This window comes from Emiliania huxleyi (assembly GCF_000372725.1).
Source record: "Emiliania huxleyi CCMP1516 unplaced genomic scaffold EMIHUscaffold_32, whole genome shotgun sequence".
NCBI classification, from domain to species: Eukaryota; Haptophyta; order Isochrysidales; family Noelaerhabdaceae; genus Emiliania; species Emiliania huxleyi.
The window spans coordinates 356,827-375,654 of NW_005199601.1; the positions used below are offsets into that span (position 1 = coordinate 356,827).

The 18,828-nt window shown below is 65.2% G+C and overlaps 1 protein-coding gene across 1 annotated transcript; it reads right to left on the bottom strand.

The window, feature by feature from the left end:
* Positions 1–17,029: 17,029 nt before the first annotated feature.
* EMIHUDRAFT_354820 (hypothetical protein) lies at positions 17,030–18,494 on the bottom strand (the record flags this gene model as incomplete). Its single annotated transcript, XM_005774050.1, has 3 exons — positions 17,030–17,206; positions 17,284–17,465; positions 18,487–18,494. Coding segments are annotated over 3 exons (367 nt in total), but the record flags the coding sequence as incomplete, so codon positions are not given.
* Positions 18,495–18,828: the final 334 nt, after the last annotated feature.

Genomic DNA, 18,828 nt, shown 5'->3' on the forward strand with positions numbered 1-18,828 from the left:
CTCGTGGGCGGATACTTCTGGGCCAGGCCCCGTCCCGGCGGCGGCTGTCACTCGCACGGCGGCTCCAGCCCGACGTCGCGCTGGAACGTGCCGCTCGACGTGTGCGCCAGGCTGTGCGGCAGCGGAGTGTGGTGCAAAGCGTTTGAGCACTCGCGCTTGACAAAGTACACACTTTGCAAGTCGTACTCGTCCGACGTGCTCCGCGCCACCCCATTATTTGGATCCGAGTGCTACATCAAGATGGCGATGCCGGCCCCACAAGTGCAGCTGACGCCGCCACCGCCGCCGCCGCCGCCGCCGCCGCCGCCCGTAGGGCTCTACTGGCTGTCACCGCATCCGCCACCGCCAGCAGCGACGACGCTCCACGGGCTGACGCCAGCGCCGCCACCGGCAGTAGGGGGGGCGTACCCGGCGATACTCTGGTGGATGCACCTGCCGCCGCCCTCTCCACCGGTTGCGGCAAGAGCAAGGCTTGAAGCAGCAAAGGCTGCGAGGGCCGCCAGGGCATCGCTTCCGGTGCGAGAGCGAGCCTCGCTCACGACGGTCCTCCTTTCTCCATCTCGCACGCTCCACCCTTCCTCCCTCCCCTCCTCCTTGTTAGATGGTCGGCTGCGCCTCCCTGATCGGCAGGGTCAACCTGCGGTCACTCTCGCCTCCGCAGGCCCGTCACTCACTAGCCCCCTCGACACCCTCTCAGAGTCCTCTCGACCTCCTCCTCTCTCGCCCCCGCAGGCCCGCTGCGAGGAGCCGGCGCGCGACCGCGACGCCGCTCTCTGCGAGAGCGCGTACCACTCGGACGGGACCGTCTTCTACATCTGCAAGCACGAGAGGGGCGCCTCCTGGCAGCAGTGCGTCGACGGCGCCGTGGAGCACCACTGTATCTTCCCCCCGCCCTCGCCGCCCTCGCCGCCCACGCCTCCGCCGCCGTCCGGCATGCCGCCGCTCTCGCCCTCGCCTCTAGCCGCGCCGCCCCCGCCGCCGCCAACGCCGCCGCCACCAATCACGCCGCCGTCGCTGCCGCCGCCTCTGTCGCCACCAGTCACGCCCCCACCGCTCGTACCGTCTCCGCCGCCAACGCCGCCACCTCGTCCGCCGCCGCTGCCGCCCCCTCTGGCGCCACCACCACCAGCGACGCCGCCACCACCAGCGGCGCCACCACCCCCGTGGTGGCAGCCGCACCCTCCCGAACCACCGTCGTTGCCCGCGCCATCCACGCCGCCACCGGCCGGGCCGCCGCCGCCGCTATCCCCGCAACCGAAGCCGTCGCCGCCGCCGCCGGCCTCCGACCCCTCCCCGCCCTCCCCGCCGCCGCCTTCAAAGCCGCCGCTCCCACCAAGCCCGCCTCGGCCCCCCGCGGCGTCACCACCCCCGTGGGCGTCACCACCCCCGTGGTGGCAGCGGCCCCTCCCGAACACGCCTCCGCTGTCACCGCCCGAACCGTTCGCCGCCACCTCCCTCGCCGCCTCCCGCGTCGCCAGCCGCGCCACTGGCGCCCGAGCCGTCGCCGCCTCATCCACTGGATAGGAGTAAGATTCTTGGTCTGTCACCGCACTTTGGCAAGAAGTGAGAGTCGCATGAACACAGATCACGGGGTGCCGAGTATTGCATGCACATGCATGTGCATGTGGATGTGCATGCACATGTGTCCATACACGCGCGGGGGCACAACACGTGATCGATGTCTCATTTCATTGCATGCATGACGATCGCGATCGGCCGGTCCGAACGCTCCGATCTCCCGGGCGAGGCACGAAGAGTCGTCGGTTGAGCTAGGGAGCCTGGCGATGGACGCCACCGCGACCCCTCGTGGCATCTCTCTCGCCGTCGGCGAGCTAGGCTGCTAGGGGCTCGCGGACGGCCGAATTACCCCTAGTGTACGGCCGTGAATGTGAACGAATAGTTTGACGTGCGTCCGTCGGTCGGATCCTCCGTCCGTGCTCCGACATGCGACAACCGACATGCGACAAGGTAGAGACACCCGCACCCACGGCTGGTCTTGTTTCCGCCGCTGAGCCCGCTGCCCGGGGGCGGGGACGTATACTGATTATACTGTGCGCAAAAAGTCAAATCTCAACACTCTCTCTTCCAGACTCTCAACTCACAACTCAAGTCTCAACACTCCTCCCCTCTCTGTCTCACGACTCAGCACTCACCAAGCTCCAACCCCCGACCCCCCACAAAGCTCACTCAGAGCATTCCAAAGCGGAAATCTTTTGGGAGATCAGGGGGGTACCTTATCTCGGGATATCTCGCGCAATCGAGTGCCCTTGCCGGGTGTGGAGCGGCGGCTATCGGTCGACTCTTGACTCTGCGGAAGCGGCCGTTCAAGCGAGACGGCCGTGAGGCGCACGTTTGACTTCTACCGCCGCTCCTGCGCCTGTGGCGGTGACGTGGGTGGGGGGCGCTGTGGAGGGGTGCAGCGTCCGACTCGGGAATTTAGGTGGCCGCGCAGGAGCCTCCTCTCCCCTCTCTGTCTCACGACTCAGCACTCACCAAGCTCCAACCCCCGACCCCCCACAAAGCTCACTCAGAGCATTCCAAAGCGGAAATCTTTTGGGAGATCAGGGGGGTACCTCATCTCGGGATATCTCGCGCAATCGAGTGCCTTTGCCGGGTGTGGAGCGGCGGCTATCGGTCGACTCTGGACTCTGCGGAAGCGGCCGTTCAAGCGAGACGGCCGTGAGGCGCACGTTTTGACTTCTACCGTCGGAGATAGCCGCGCAGCGGCTATGTAGGTTATCCGACAACGCGAGGAGAGGAACCGACATAGAATAACTCACCGGAAGGTGTGGAACGTGACGCGATGGCCGGATCGTTACGTCCGTCCGTGCGCGGAACTCGTGTGTCGGACCCTCGCGCCCCCAGGCGCCCGAGTCCCGTTCTCGTCTGCACAATAGAGATGGCTCAAGACCCAAAGTATGCGATCACCATTCCAAGCGAGGCCGGCACCGACGCGTCTCGTCGCACCACGCTTGGCCAGAGACCGTTTGGCGCCGCTCTACGAATGTCAACGAGTTCGGGATGGCGCTCTTTGTCCCGAAGCCGGACCCGATCTCGGCCCGGACCGCTCCGAGGACTAGGGTCCCGATGGTGCCGGCTGCGTTGTGAGCAGGGCCGCCCTGTGGTGCCTGGGCGCCGTGGGTGCTGCTTTGGGTGTGTGTGTGTGGGGGGGGGGGGGAGGCGTACTAGGCCTCTAGTAGGCGACCAGGCACCAGGGACTGTACAGGCCTTCATAGCCAAAAAATAAATATTGCGGTTCGTTCGTGGTTCGTTCGCAGTTCAGACGAACTTCCCTGGTATTCCTCGGCCTGCGGGTGTGAATGAAGCGGGTCGGGGGGGAGGAGAAAAGAAAAGGCTCGAGTTCACGAACTAGTTCGAGGGTTCGGGCACCCAAGGTCGTCCGAACCGATGCAGCGAAGCAAGGGGATGCGTCCAGAGCGACCTCCGAGGGCAAACCCCGCAAAGTGACCCGTTTTTACCCACCCACGCCCGTGCGCGCGTATCTTAGCTAAGGTACGCGGCCACACGCGCTGGCGCGCACGGCAACCGGGACTTACACGCGCGACACGAGGGACTGTGTATCCGTGCCTCGGCGCAACGATGCCACATACTCGACGCTCCTCGCAGCCGCACATGCCGGCCAGTTCGACGCAATGATGGTGGCGTTTCCGTGCTCGACCTTCTCCGTCAGCAGACTCTTCGACGCAACAAAGTCTGTGGTAACGCCGACCGCGGGCCGCCACCAGTGCGTTCCAAAGCGCATCCAGACGGACTCCCGAGCGATCAGCTCGACGCGATGCATGCCAAGGAACTCGGTGTTGCGAACGACCTCCTCGAGCGCACCGTCGAGCTCGTCATCGCCGCATACAGGTCACCGCGTCGGACGACGATCGAGCCACATGAAATCCGAGACCCCTCCCCACCGCCCCGACCCCCCCACCCCCTTGCTCCCCTCCCCCCCTCGGGAGGGCCGAACTGAGGCGCCCGAGGGGACCCCGCAATTCCCTTCCCCCCTCGGAGGGGGCCGGACGAGGCGTACCCCGAGGGCCCCACTCTTTCCTTCGCATAGCGGCCACTCTACGGATCGCTGGTCGAGCGACCCGGGGGATGCCCCGCGCGCCTGACCCAGGCGCGAGAAACGAATCTGCGAGGCGTGGCCGCTTATGCGGCCCGATGGGGAGGAACGGGGCGAGCCCCCTCCAACCCACCCGCGCTAGGTCCTGGGTGACGTAGGGGAAACCCGGCGAGCCTCGGGAACTAGCCGGGGCAGTCGGAGAAGTGGCAACTCCGTGCACTGACGGTCGGCCGTCAGAAAACACGCCTCCGTGGCTCGGGTTACACCAATCCTCGCTACCCAACGCGGCCAAAGGATATCCACCTCGAGAACCTCGAGAAAACGGGGCCTTCTGTCCTGCGAGCCGTCTTCTTACCAGGTTGCAACCCTAGTCTCGCACTGTGCTGTGAACAGAGCACCAACCAACAGCTCTCAGGACCCCCCGGTGCTGGGGTGCTGCCAGCAACCAACCAACTCGCCGGCGAGCGGAGCGAGCCGAAGAGCTGGGGCCAAATTGGCGCTGTGAACGTCGTTTGAACCGCGTGCAGGAAGCTGCATCGCCAGCGCGGTCGCAGCATCGAGCGGCGCGTCCTCCCCAACCAGCGGCGTGTATAGCACCATAGGTCGTCGGCTTTGCCGACGGGCGACGTGGACGGACATAGGCAGGGACGGGCGAAACACGTACCCGAACAAGCATGACCTCTTCCTTGGCCTCGTCGGCGTCGAAGCACTGCTCGGCGTTCTCGAGGCGCTTCCTGCGCTTGCCGCCCTCCTCATTCTCGGCCGGGCTGCGCTCCTGCTCCTGTCAAACATCGGTGGGGCGAGCGGTCAAAAAGGTGTGACCAAGCCCCGAGCGGCGCACCTGCGTGTTTGTGAATAGGTTTCTGGAGATGAGAGGGAGGGCGACGGGAGGCGGCCGCGTGCCGGAGGAGGCTTGGGCCGCGAGCGCGCGCGCGTCGCGCGGGAGCCGCGCCTCTCCCCGCTCGGGCACCCCGCAGGGGTGGCGCCGTCAGAGCGGCGGAGGGGCGGGCGTGTGCGTGTGCGGCGCGGGGTGGGGCCTGCTCGTTGCGGAGCGCGAGGTCTTCGAGGTAGGACTTCGCCTCGGTGGCCGCGTGGGAGCCCTTGCCCCGCCCGTTGCCGCCCCGCCGAGAGTCCGCCAGCCCCTGGGACGTCGGCTTGTTGGGAGGCGCCTTTGGGCGCGGCGCCTGGTTTCGAGCAGCCTCCTCCAGCGGGCGCTTTCTTGCCGGCGGCGGGCGTGACTCCTCAAAGTCGGACTCGGGGTCAGAGGCGGTGGGCATTCTTGGGACGGCGTCCGAGTCGCTGGTTTGTGGTAGGTGGTGGTGGTGGGGGACTCGGACTCGGTCAGCGGGCAGTTGAACGCTCAGATTTCTTTTCCTCGCGGAAGATTCTTTTCACTGCAGGTCCGACGACGGAGAAGCCGGGCACTGGACCAGCAGGACTGGGAGAGTGTGAATTTAAGGGACACGTGTGAGTGGATAACTTGAAGGGAGGCTCCCCTTCTCCCCTCGTAGACTTACTACGGCCTACGGGCCGCGATATTCCGAGATCAACAAATCTCTCTCTCTCCGACGTGCGGCGACGAGCCTACTGCCTAGCCGCGCCCGCGGAGACCGCGCCCGCGGAGAGCCGCCGTGATAGAACGATAGAACAAAGTGCACTCTTGCTGTGCCCCCCCCCCCCCCCCCCCCCCACACACACCAACGTCCTGTACAGACGGCACGCAGTGGGATTGGCCGCAGCAGTGGTGGCATGACAACCGCAGAGGCCGCACTCGGGGATGGGCACGCGAGTGCAGTGGGCACAAGCACGGAGGGGCGTTGTGCCGCCTCACGGGGCGCCAAAGGGGTACGGCTCCTCCGCCGGGCCAAACTTGGCCCACATCATCTCCGGCGTCCGGTAGGGGCCCGTGCCAGCAGTGGTCACCCGGTGGACCGCCGCCTCGACGTCGCCGCGAAACTGCGGGTCGGCTCTGTGCTGCCGCCACATGTCCGCCAGCCCAGTGGCGAACTCAGTCACCGCGTCGCGCTCGATCCGCACCGGGGCCTGCGACTCCCCCGATCGCGGCGGTCCGGCCGTGCGGAGCAGCAGCACGAGATCCTCCTTGTCCTCGATGTACATTGGCCGCGGCGGCCCGACGGTGGGCGGCTCCTTGAGCCAAAACACGCGACCGTAGGCAAAGTCGACGCGCCGTCTCTTGCGCTCGCGCGGCGCCGCCGAGCCTGACCCGGAGGGCCCTTGGGCTGCCGGGCGGTGGGGCGCTTGGTTGGAGAGGAGGTCGTCCAGCTCTGCTCGCGAGGGGCGATCCACCGGCCACGGCAAGCCCGCCTCGCCGGCAAGGGTCGCGAGCAACGGCTCGGGGACCGGCGCGCCTCCGCGGTCGAGCGCACCGCCTCCCTCCAGCAGGCGGAAGCCGGCGGCGGCCCACGTGTGCCACGGTGGGCGCGTGGGGCTGCTAGCGGAGGAGCACCCTGCAACGGCGGCGCCTCCGCCCTCGTCGGCGCCGCCGCCCTCACCGCCGCCGCCCGCCGCCTCATGGTCGGGGCGAGCGCGCTTGTGCCGATGTTCGGACTTGCGCCGTTGTTCCGGCTTCACGCGCGCCCGCTGCCTCGAAGAGCCCTCGTGCTCACCCTGCGGCCCGGGAGCGGGCGGGGGGGGGGGGGGGAGGGGGGGTATAACACGGGGTGGGCGGCCGGGGGGGCGTGTCCCACGCCTTTGGGAGAGCCAGTACAACCGGTGCGCCTCCGCCGATGGGCGACGCGGGAGTCGCGGTCGCCACCGGCGGAGCGCGTCGGACGCCGGCACGATCGGCGCGCGCTGCAGCTTTACGGGGCGCAATAAGCGAGCACGCGCGTCTCTGGGATGGGCCGAGGCGGCGCGGGGATGAGCCTCTGTGCCGAGAGGCATGTACACACCGCTGCCAGCCGCCGCTCGAGCTCCTCGCCGGCCTGGGCGGCGGAGAGTGGCGCTGGAAGCCACGGCCGCAGCAGCGAGAGCGGGACGGGCTTGCCAAACGGCGCGTCGCCGCCGCCCCACTTCCAGAGTTCGACCGGCGCGTGGGCGGCGAGCGGCGAAAAGGGCTCCCTCAGGTGCTGACCGTTGACCCACTTGCGGCTCTCCGCAGTCCCCAGAAGGGATTCATCTGGTCCGTCGACGATGTAGCACTCGAGAAGCAGCGAGTGGTGCAGGCAGCCAAAGAGAGAGGCGCAGGCGTTGGTGAGGGCCACAGTCGACGGGTACATCTTGCCGATGTGGCGGCGCGCGAGGGCGGGGCCGGCGACGAGCTTCGCCGTGCCGGCCCTGAACCAGTCCAGGCCCGACACCTCAAAGACGAGCACGGGCAGCCCGCCCACGCGGAGGAACGCAAAGAGACTGCTCGCGCCGCAGTGCACCATTTTCGTGGCAGATTCGCCGCCGGCCGCTCAGTTTTCTTTTTGCGGACCGAGCCGGGCCGGAAGGCGGTTCCTCCGAGGGATCATCATTGGAGGATATGTAACTGGAGGACACCTAGTGGGATACTGCTCGTTCCCAGGGAGCACACGTCCCCGTTCAAACCTACAAACGGGTAATCAACCCCGCTCCCCCATGAATATGAATCGCCGAACTCGAACGGCGGGCGCTTGACGAACCAGGGGGGAACGGGCGTGGCAACCACAACCACGTCGGGCGTGGTTGTGGCAACTCATGATCGAACCAGCGACTCATAGAGTCGAACCACGACTCATAGAGTCGAACGTAACTTGGCGTCGTTGTCTATCTCGATGACTTTGGCCCATCCAAAATTGCCCATCTCTGCAGACAGCGTGTCGGCGCGCGAAGTTGGCCCAGAGAACAAATTCAAAAAAGTGAGATTCTTGCGATCGGACGCAATGCCCTGTTCCTGCGCCCCCCCCTGATCGCGGGAAACGACTCTCTCGGTCGCGGCTTCTGCGGCGGTCGCTGACCGAAGAGGACGGTGAGGGTTCTCGAGCCACGGAAAGTACTCTTCGTCGACGGACACGGAGGAGCTGGACACGACGTGGTTGCCGCAAAGGACGTCGTACGTCTTCGCTGACCCGCGCGAGCGCCCCAAGAAGACACCAATCTGCCCTGGGGTCGACAAATCGGACTTTAGGCGCTGCGGGTCTGACTTTAGCACCACTGCGCGCGATCCGATGCAGCACAGATCGGAGCAGGACGGGGCCTTGCCGGTGAGCCGTTGACTAGCGCTAATGTTTGGATTCGCGGGAGACGACCCGGTGTGACCAGCGGTGCAATTGTGCCAGTTGACAGCGTGGTGCATGAACCAAGTCCAAAAAGTAGGTTTGCCACCGCAGTCAGCGCGCATTGCGCATGCTAGCTCGGAGAGAACGCCAATGACTCGCTCGGCGATTGGGTTGAGGTCGTGGTCGTACGGCGGACTCATCTTGGACGCGATCCCGATGTTCGCCCGGAAATCGTGAAAGTGTCCAGATTTCAGGGCTGCGTCTTGATCGTGCACGACAAGCGTCACCTTCGGCTTGTCCTGCACCTTCCCATCCTCATTGACGCCGACAAAGACCTCGCTGTTGAAATCGTTGACGATTTCTCGCATTGCCCACGCACAAGACGCCGAAGATTTGTCCCTCATCGGAATGCACCACGCGTACCTGGTCACCTCTTCGACCGCAATCATCGCGTAGTAGTATCCGTCAAGCGACCGCTGCATCGGCCCTTTGATATCGCAATGGATACGGCCTGGGGTTGTCGGTGGCGACGGCAGCGACCCCGTGTGCTTCGCTTTCTTGGCATGCGCGGCGGCGCAGGCGGCGCAAGAGCACAGCTGAGCGGCGGCGAGGTTCTTCGGCATGTCGGCGGTCACATTCGGCAAGTTCCGCACTTTGGCCAAAGGTAGGTGCGATCGCCGATGGACGAGCTCGCCTGCCTGTACGGCAGACAGCTTTCCGACGTGGCTAATCGAAGACACGTTGTGAAACCCGAGGCTGGCCAGTGCGCTTGGCTGGCCGAGAGAGCGGCCAGTCGCCGTTGCAGCCTTTTTCACGCGTTCGTTGGCTTTCGCCGGCGCCAGGCTGCAAAGGTCGAGCAGGTAAAGTTTGGTCTTGGCGTTGGCCGGCCTGAACGGAACGGTGTGGTCTCGTGGCAGCTCCAAAGCCCTCTTGTCCGCGAACCTCGCGTCGATCCGGTGCTGCTCCCAGAGTTGTCGCACTGACAGAAGCGTGTAGCAAAAATCAGGGATGTGTCGCACGTCTTTGATGGTGAACTGCACGAACGCACCGGACGCGGACTTGGCGAGGACGGGCAAATCGCCTATTGCGGTGGCGCGAGCAAGGCGACCGTTGGATGCTCCAAAGACCTCAAAGCACTGCCGAGTGTTGACGAGCCGATTGATGCTATCGGTGCTGTGCGCAGAGCATCCCGAGTCGACAACCGCAGTGAACTTTGGCAGCGAGGCGTGGGGCCCCCAGACCTTCGTTTCTGGCTTGCAGGCGGAAGCGACGGCGCTGCGGCCGGCCGAGCTGACAAGGCCCGATTGCAGGATGTGCTGCTGTCCGTCCCAGCTGTCCGGAAAGTACGGGAGGTCGACGTGGACGCGACCGACGTTCCCGTTGCCCCACGGTGCGTCGGCGACAGCGCCCGCAGCGCCCGCCCCCCCATAGTCGAGACCATTCCCGACGGCGACTGCGGGAGAGACGGCGACAGACGGCAAGCAGAAGTAGGTAGACGCTACGATCAGCAACGAAACCATCGCCGCCGCAGGAGATCCGCACCGCTGTACTTCGTTCGCAGAGCGGGCCACGCGTCGAAAGAAGCCAGATCGAAGGGCTGACCGGAGTGGCTTCGGCGCGATCCAATCCTGAACAGACGGCGCCAGCGACTGAAAGGCGCAGATGAAGGGGAGCGATGCGCCGTAGGCCACGAGGCGACTGCACTCTCGCGGGAGGTGCACAGCGACCCACGCAATCCAGCAGGGCTGAACCACGAGAAACATCGCGGCGAACCCGAGGATGTACTTGATGCAAGCCGCGACGTCGATGTCTGGCAGTCGGACGGTTGGCACGACGGTTGGCTTGCCGACGTCGTCGACCTCCCGAGGGGGCGCGGCGGACCACGTCGGCGCGTCGCCGAATCCAAGGAGCGCGGAAGGGCAGGCGCCATTGACCGGGACGACGTCCGGGAGCGTCGCGGTACGCGCAGGCACCGGTCCGGAAGCGACGACGGCGAAGAGGACGGCGACGGCGACGAGGAGGACGGCGAACATCTTGAATCCGAAGAGCCCGCGAAGGTCCGGGGTAGACCGCTTGACGCAGGCGCGAGCCGGCGGACCCGAGACGTCGCGCGCGACCTTGTCGTCGGTGACGAACTCGGAAGGGCGGTCAACGTCGCTCATCGCGGGACCGGCCTCGTGCCCAACGGCGGACTCGGGCAGGACAGACAGAGACGGTGAGGAGGCGGCGAGAACGGGCGCATCAGCCTCGGCGACGTCCGAGGCGCTCTCAACCATCTTGGAGGCGGTATCCTCGAAATTCGGCGCGAACGCGGACGTCTCGAGGAGGCAGCGCCCGGCTTCGGTGAACCACGAAGGCTCGTCGGGCGATTCCTTGTTGTCGGTCTGGTAGCCGGTGGAGCCTTGGACCGACTCGACCTCCTCAGTCTCGAACTCGGACCCAGAGGAGTGGGAGACGAGAGAGGGGGCGGAGCCGTCGCTGGGCGACTCCGAGTTGCGGTCGAGCACGGGCGGCGGGCACGAGCACGAAGGGCATGAGCAAGAAGGGCACTCGACGGTGACGCCGGAGAAATGGTCGCCGCCGTCGAAGCCCGCGGAGACGAGCTGCGCGGCGATGGCGGCGAAGTCGTCGTCGGTCTCGAGCGAGTTGTTCGACAAATCGATCTCGATCGAGCCGGAGAAGCATGTCTTCTGCGAGTCGGCCATCGCGTACATCTTTTTGACCTGACCCATTGACTTGCCCTTGAGCGACGGTCCAATGAACTTGCGCGAATCCCACCAGAGGGGAAAGTCGCGCTGGCACTTCCAAATGATGCACTTTGGGCGGCCGCACGGGCAGTCGGCCATGCCCGGGACCCACTCGGAGACTCGGCCTTGGGCGTCGCGAGGAATCGAGCTCGGATCGAAGCTTCGCTTCGTCTTAACCGGGTCCTTTGACGGACCAGAGAAGAGAGCGACGGCGGCGGCACCGTCACCACGGGCAAGGGCCTCGACGACGCTCGCATCGGGGACCGTGGCACCCGAGAGTAGCGACAGCTTCGACTTTGCTTCGAGGATCTGCTCGGATCGCTCTCGCCCGCCGAGGAGGTCGCGCGCCATCTTGAGGTGCTTGACGAGGTTTCCGTTCGGCCTGTGCTGGCTCAGGTGCAACTCGTAAAGGTTGCCGACGTCGCCGGCCTGGTCCCCGAAGAAAACTTGGTCGATGACCTCGCAGATCTGGTCGTCCGAGCTCCGGCTCTTGGGCGGGACGGCGCGCCTCGCCTTCAAGAGTAGCTTGATCCACTCGTTGAAGGACTCGCGCGTAAGCGGGCCAGAGACCCCTGCAGAAGCAATCGCGTTGTACTTGGTGGTGACGAGCGTAATGTCCCGCGGCTTGGCCGTCTTGCCATGCTCGATGAGCAGCCGAAGCAGCACGCGCCCGTTGCCTCCGGACTTGTCCTGCATCTCTTCGCGGAAGGTCTCGTCCTCGATGGCCCGCAGAAGCATGCCGCCGAGCTTGGCATCCTCCTGTTGCACGACGAGCGGTTGGTGGATGAAGCCAGATGGGACAGTTGTGACCTTGAAGGGGTCGAAGTTGTGCCCGGGGTGGAGCCCGTTGAACGTCGCGATCGCGTCGTCAACGTCGATCGGGAAAGGCGATTCGAACGCGAAGGTGATCGGCTCGACGCCGGAAGCGTAGGTGATGCTCTGCAAGACGAACGGGATCTGGTTGAGCTGAGAAACGGCAGTGGTGCCATTTTTCAACAGGACCGCGCCGTATCGAATGAGGGCGGAGTGGAGGCCCTCGCGCTGAAAGTAACGCGAAACCTCGTGGAGGAAGCCCGCGACGTGGGCTGGGTTGTCGTCGAGAGTGACGGGATCACCAGATGAGTCGGTGATCGGATTGGTCATTTTTTCGCTGGGCGTGGCGGAGATGTCCGTCATGACCTCGGGGGTGGAGTGCACCTCACCGTATGGTACCACGTTTGAGCGCGGAGGCTCAGAGCCGGAGGGTGGCTGGCTCTATGTAAGAACTGTAAGGATCACAACACTGGTTCTCCGGTCCGCTGCCCAAGGGACGTAGGAACCGTGACACGATTGAGCACAAGGAAGCTCGAGTATTGACATCGGGGGTTCACAGCGCAGAAGGCGCTGTGCTAGTACACTGTGTGTGGTGTGTAGTGTGTGGAGGGTGGCACAGGCGTCCGAATTCAGACGCGTTGCACCTACAGCTTGTAAGTTCCCTCTGTGTAGTAGAGTTCATGTCCATGTGCATGTATTTTTGCGCAGCTGGGGCGCGGCGCGGCGGGGGAGGCGCGGCCGTGAGGGTGGCGGGCTGTGGGCGGTGGAATTGGACGGTGGGGGAGAGGCGGTGGGCGGGCGGGCGGGCGGGCTGCGAGCGGAGTGAGGGCGGCGGTGGCTGCGAAGGCGGCGGCTGGCTGGTTGGCGGCAGCATTGGCAGAGGAGGAGAGAGGAGGCGGCGGCGGCATGCCGCCGCCGCCTCTCCCGAAACTCGCGGCGGTGGAGGCGAGCGCGTTGACATTTGTCGCTGTTGCTCTCGGCCAACCTCGCGCGTCCCTCGAGTTCGGATTCACCATTGCCGTTCCTCGCGACTGCCTCGAGGCGAGGGGAGCGCCTGCGGAGGCCACGCTGCGGAGCTTTAGGGGCGCGCGGGGTCGCGCAAATGAGAGCCGGCATCATGGCAGGTCACCTGGGAACCGTTACGACGCCTTTTTCTCGCTAACAACTCAATCACGGCCGGCCGAGACGCGCCGAATGGCGCAAGAGGGCGTCAAGGCAGAAGGGCCCGTTCTTGTGGGTCTTTCGCTTCCAAACCGGACCTTCGGTGGAAGGGGCTGGGAATGCTGCGGAGCGGCCGCAAGGCAAAGGCCGCGCGCACAGAGAAGCTCCCCCCCGCCGTCGAGGGAAGGGCCGAGGGCGTGTCAAGCCCGTCGGCCCCGGACAAGGTCAAGGCGCTGTTCACGGGCGCGGTCATGACGCCCGAGCTCGCGCCGAAGTCCACCCTCCATGAAGAAGGAAACCTGTGCCCGCAGTCGGGGCTCTCGCCCCCCGGTGTGAACATGAACACGCCGTGGTGGGAGGGCGCTGGCGCCCCCCACCCCTCGCAGGGATAGAGAGGCGACAGTGGCCTCGCCTCTACAAACCCAAGTAGACTGACGACAAGGTGTGGCCTGGTCCGCCGAAAGTCAGACGCACGAGCAAGGGGGGGGATAAGCCCGCGCGTTCCGCCCCAGCAGAGGCTGCAGCCGATGCGACAAAAACACCACTGTAAAACGGTGAGTCCTTGGGGTTGAGTGGGCTTGCTTGCTCCCTTAGCCGGGAGCATCAATGCCAGAAATGCTTTGGAATCTTTGTGTGGACTTGACCTCGAGTTGAGCCCCAGTCCTCGAAAGGCTCTTCACAGCGTGGCCCTTGGCGCACAGGGCACAGGCACAGGCTCGCGCGGCGGGCCGAACTCCCTCCCGCCAACCTTTTTTTTCTTCTCTCCTCAGCCCATTTTTTTGATTCCTCTTCCTTTATGAGGCGGCGCCTCGCCTCTGTTGTCATCTTTTGAATTCCCGTGCGGCTCTCGATTCGTGGTTCGCCCCTCCATCGAGTGGCTGCCGGTTCGAACTCCCGATTGCATAGTCTAGTGGTCAGGACTCCTCGTCGTGGCCGAGGCGACCCGGGCTCGATTCCCGGTGCGATCATTTTCCACACTCCCCCCTTTTTCCCTCCTCCCCCCTTTTTTCCTTCTTGCCCTTTCCTTGCCTCCTCCCCCCTTTTTTGCTTCTGGCCCTTTCCTTGGCTCCTCCCACCTTGCTTTCTGCTTGCCCTCGCCTTGGGTCCCCCCTTGGCTCCTCCCCCCTTTTTTCCTTCTGGCCCTTGGAGAGCTTCATCCCCCCTTTGGCGCTTCTGGCCTTGACTTGGCTGCCTCGACCCTTTGGAGCTTCTTGCCCTTGACTGGCCTCCGCCCCCCTGGCTTGCTTCTGGCCCTTGCCTTGATTGCCCGGGTGGCCCTTCCCCTGCTCGACCGACCTCCTCGCCCGGACGCACCCGGACGAGACAACACGCCAGAACGCCCCTGCCACGCCACGCCTCGGCGCTCGATCCACCACCAACCACCAAGCACCGCGCTCAGCCCCAGCTCTCCACACCACGCCACTCCACCCGCCACCACTCCTCAACCCACCAGGCAGCCCCAGCACGCCACAGCGCCCCTCCGCACGCCGCCGCACCCGCGCAACGCCGCGACAGTCGAACAAAGGCTCAAGCCTCCTCGGCTCGAGCCGCCGCTCAGCTCCCAACTCCACCGCCATGTGACCGCTCGGGTGGCGCCAGGTGGCTTCGCCCCCCTCCAAGACACCTGCCCCCCTCGCCACACCTGCCTGGAGGGCTGGAGCAGGTGCGCCAGCTGGGCCCGGGCAGGTGGCTCCAGGTGGCTTCGGCCCCTCTAAGCCACCTGCATGCCCCCCCTCGCCACACCTGGAGGGCTGGAGCACGTGCGCCACCTGGGCGTCACTTCGGGAATTTCATCGTGGGTGTTCTTTTGAATAGGAATGTACTATAAACCGCCTCGGCACCACGAGCCGCCCCCGCCGCGCCTCCACAATCCACTCTCGCAACTCTACCGCGCAGCCAGCAAACGACGTCGACGAGGCCGACAAACAAAGCTCTGCATGGCCTGGTTTATCGGGGATCGAGTGATGGCGTATTATCGGGCAGTCTTCTCATTGGCGAGTCAGACTGCTCAGCGTCGGCAGCAACGGCGCGTGAGCAGCGCAGCCACCGGCTCCTGCGGCGTTTGCAGCCACACCAAACGCCCGCGCGGGCCGGGTTGAAGCCCCAGGCTTATGTCGACGCCGGACATTGATTGTAGCCGCCGATGACCGCCGCAGGCCCTCTTTCACACACCCCACAGTCCCAGTTTGCAGCGCGGGGAGGAGCGGGGAGGCTCGCGTTTGGCAGGCCAGCCCTTCCGTGGCTCGGATTTTCCGTTTCCGAATTCAAACTTGCGCCAGGGTGGCGCACGTGCTCCGGCCCTCCAGGTGTGGCGAGGGGGGGCATGCAGGTGGCTTGGAGGGGCCGAAGCCACCTGGCGCCACCTGCCCACCCATCAGGCCCAGGTGGCGCACGTGCTCCAGCCCTCCACGTGTGGCGAGGGGGGCGGGGCAGGTGGCTTGGAGGGGCCGAAGCCACCTGTTGCCACCTGCCCAGGCCCAGGTGGCGCACGTGCTCCAGCCCTCCTCGTGTGGCGAGGGGGGCGGGGCAGGTGGCTTGGAGGGGGCCGAAGCCCTTGGCGCCACCCGAGCGCTTCACATGGCCACAGGCGGCGTTTGGAATCTACTCCAGGTGCTTTTTGCACTGTTTTGCCCATGGCCACAGGCGGCGTAAGCCGTCTGCTCCAGGTGCTTTTTGCACTGTTTTGCCCATGTCCACAGGCGGCGTAAGCCATTTGCTCCAGGTGCTTTTTGCACTGTTTTGCCCATGTCCACAGGCGGCGTAAGCCATCTGCTCCAGGTGCTTTTTGCACTGTTTTGCTCATGGAGCAAGTGGCTGAAGCCACCTGCATTTTTGTGCAAAAGGCTCTAAAATGGCCGAAATCCCTGTTGGCGCACGTGGTGATTGCCACGTGTGCCTCGGCTAAGAGGCCTCTCCAGGCGAGAGTCAGGTGGCACGACGCGAGTCAGGTGGCGTGGAGCCTCCTACCTGGGCCCATCTCTCCGAGTGCCTCGGCTCAGAGGCCTCTCCAGGCGAGAGTCAGGTGGCACGACGCGAGTCAGGAGGCGGGGAGCCTCCTACCTGGGCCCATCTCTCGAGAATCCCCAGCGTCCCACCCTCCAAGTCACACTCTCAATTGCTCGACTGGCCAACTCGAAGTGCTGCGATCGGGGGTCCCCCATTTCTGAATTCCTTACTTTGAAAGGGCCCTGAGGGCACCCTACCGCGGCGCGCGCCCGCCCGGCTGCCAGGAGGAGGCGGCGCAAAAAGGCCTAAAGGACAGCCCTAAGGAGGAGGAAGAGGCTGGCTGGCAGTGCTGTAAGCCGCCGAGGGGCAGTTTGGGGGTGCTGTCACGGACCCAGGGGGCTGCAGAAGGCGTCCGCAGCCGGGACAACCCGCCCCCCCAGCCGAGGCCGGTCGAAGCCCACTTGAGCACAGCCATGAGGAGTCCTCTGGGTGCTCCTGGCGGCCGTTGGACGCTTCTTTCTAAGCTCCCCGGCCCTAGATGTGAGGTTACTGACTGCACTCCAAGTGCTCCAAGTGCCGGCGGCGGTATCCATGCGTGAGCTGTAATGTCGTGCGTGTGAGGGCCCGTGTATACGCCTGGTGCATGGGAACTGTGAGACGAGACATACCAGCTAGGGTGCCCACAGGGCCCAAATAAAGAAACTAAAAACAAAACGGCCACCCCCGATCGCAGCACTTCGTGTTGGAGAATCGCGAAATTGAGAGTGTGGCTATGAGGGAGGGACGCTGGGGATTCTCAAAGAACAACAACCAAAACACCACCTTCTCAAATTACCATTTCCCCATCAGCTCCATGATCGGCCATATCACCGTGGGTCACCGCTTCCCATCTGAACAGCGAAGTTAAGCACGGTCGAGCTCAGGTAGTACTTCCATCCGGGAGGGGGAGGGAAGGCTGAGTGCTGATCATTTTGCTGCGCTCAAGATGCATCTTTCTAAAGAGATAAGGGCGGCGTTGTCCGCCGTGTATCCCCGTGACTGCGCAACTCGTGGTACCGAGGAGTCTCGAGCTTCAGCTGGCGAACCATCATGCCGCTCTCGGCACCGCAGCAGCGCGAGCGCCGCGCCGCGCAGCGTGCTGCCGAGGCTCAGGACGCGGCTCGCGGGCAGCGCAACCGCCCGGCGCCGAGCCGGTGCTAGGCCGCCTCCGCTGCGCCTGCTTCCTTGCGCGCCGCTGGACGTCGGCCGAGAAGACCGCTTCCCTCTGGGGACCCGACTCCGCGAAGATCGCGCGCGCGTCGTGAGTGGCGGCGCGCGCGCGATCTCCGTTCCCGGGCACGCCGGTCGCAGTGGCATGGGCTCCCAGGCTCAAAAGCGCTCCCGTCAACAGCGAGCGAGCGCCGCCGCTGCTCCTCCTCCCGCCGCCGCTGCTCCTCCTCCCGCCGCCGCTCACCGAGACCCGCCGCCGCCGCCGCCGCCGCCGCCGCCTCGCGCCTCGCCTCCGTCACCGCCGCCCTCCATCTCGCAGCGGCGCGTCCCTCTGATGGCGCGGGCGCCTCGCTCACCGGCGCCTCGCCGCCGCCCCCCCCCCCTTCTTGCGCCGCTCCGCTCGAGGCCGCCGCCTCCCCTGTCAATCCCTGCGCGGAGTGGGGGCCCTGCGGCTTGCACGCGCCGCGGGCCGATTGCGGGCAGGAGGAGGGAGAGATGGCCATGGCCATGCCCCCTCCTTTGATGATGTCCCTTGGGGTGTGAACGGATGTCGGCGCTGTGAACAGCGCCGGGACCGACCCGTCCGGCGGCCCTGGGGGGGATGCCTCTGTGCGCGCGACCTTTGACACCCGGCCGCCGCTCAGCTCGCGTCCCACGATTTCCATCGCGCCTCTTCACGACCAGTACGCTCTGGAATCGTTTGCTCCCAGAACTATTAAGAAAACAAAATACGCGAACCCCCCCCCCCTAACTCTCCGACGTAGCCAGCCCTCTTGTGGCTTCGACGCACACGCTACTTCAGCCACAGAGTCCTGGACATGTCTATCAGAACTTCCTTGGGTGACCTCGGGCAGCAGGGCCGCGTGGGGGCCTGCGCTTGGATTGCCCCGTCGGGCGCGCATGTGCCCACTGTATAGGTGAACAGGCTTTATCGTGTGGTGCGGCCGTAAAGTTCTTCTGAAAAGAAAGAAAGAAAGAAAACAGACAACCCAAGGGAGGGATGGGAGGACGGCACGCCGCCACCACACAGGGATTTTAAGGAGAGGAGTGTGATGCGCTAGCCGTCGCCTACCCTAGGGAGTCTGCCTCTTCCTATCTCTCTTCGCAGTCTCTCTCCGATAAAGTTCATTTTTTGTACCTTCTCCTGGGAAAGTTATTTAGGAGCACCCCCCTACCGCCGCCCAGTACGTGCTCCGCAGCTGAGCCCACGCACCCCACAGCAGCTCAGGGACACAATGAGCTCGCATACAAGTGCTGGTACGCACAGCTCGACGCGTACTCGAATGCTGCCACTGTCATTCTAGCCGGCGAGCGGCGGCGTCACAGCGTCGACTCTCGCATCGCGATGAGACGCACTGCTTGCCCAGACGCGCGCCTTGGCGCGCTCCTGTGGTGCAGGAGGAAGGCCAGCGGTCGTGCTGCGCAGGCCCGGCCGTCTGGCTGAAGGGAGCAGCAGCTGGCGCTCAACAGCAGCGCTGTCGAGCAGCGCAGCCACACCACACTCCCGCCAAGCCACGTGTCATTTCCCGCCAAGATTTGGCGCCAAAATGGCACTTTAGTGTCCACCTAGCCACGTGGTCGCGGCCTGAAGCTCCAAGCTTCTGGGACTGAGGTCCCACATCGCTGGACTCCATTTGTGTGCAGGCGGCACCCTTCCGATCGTTCGCCGATATCC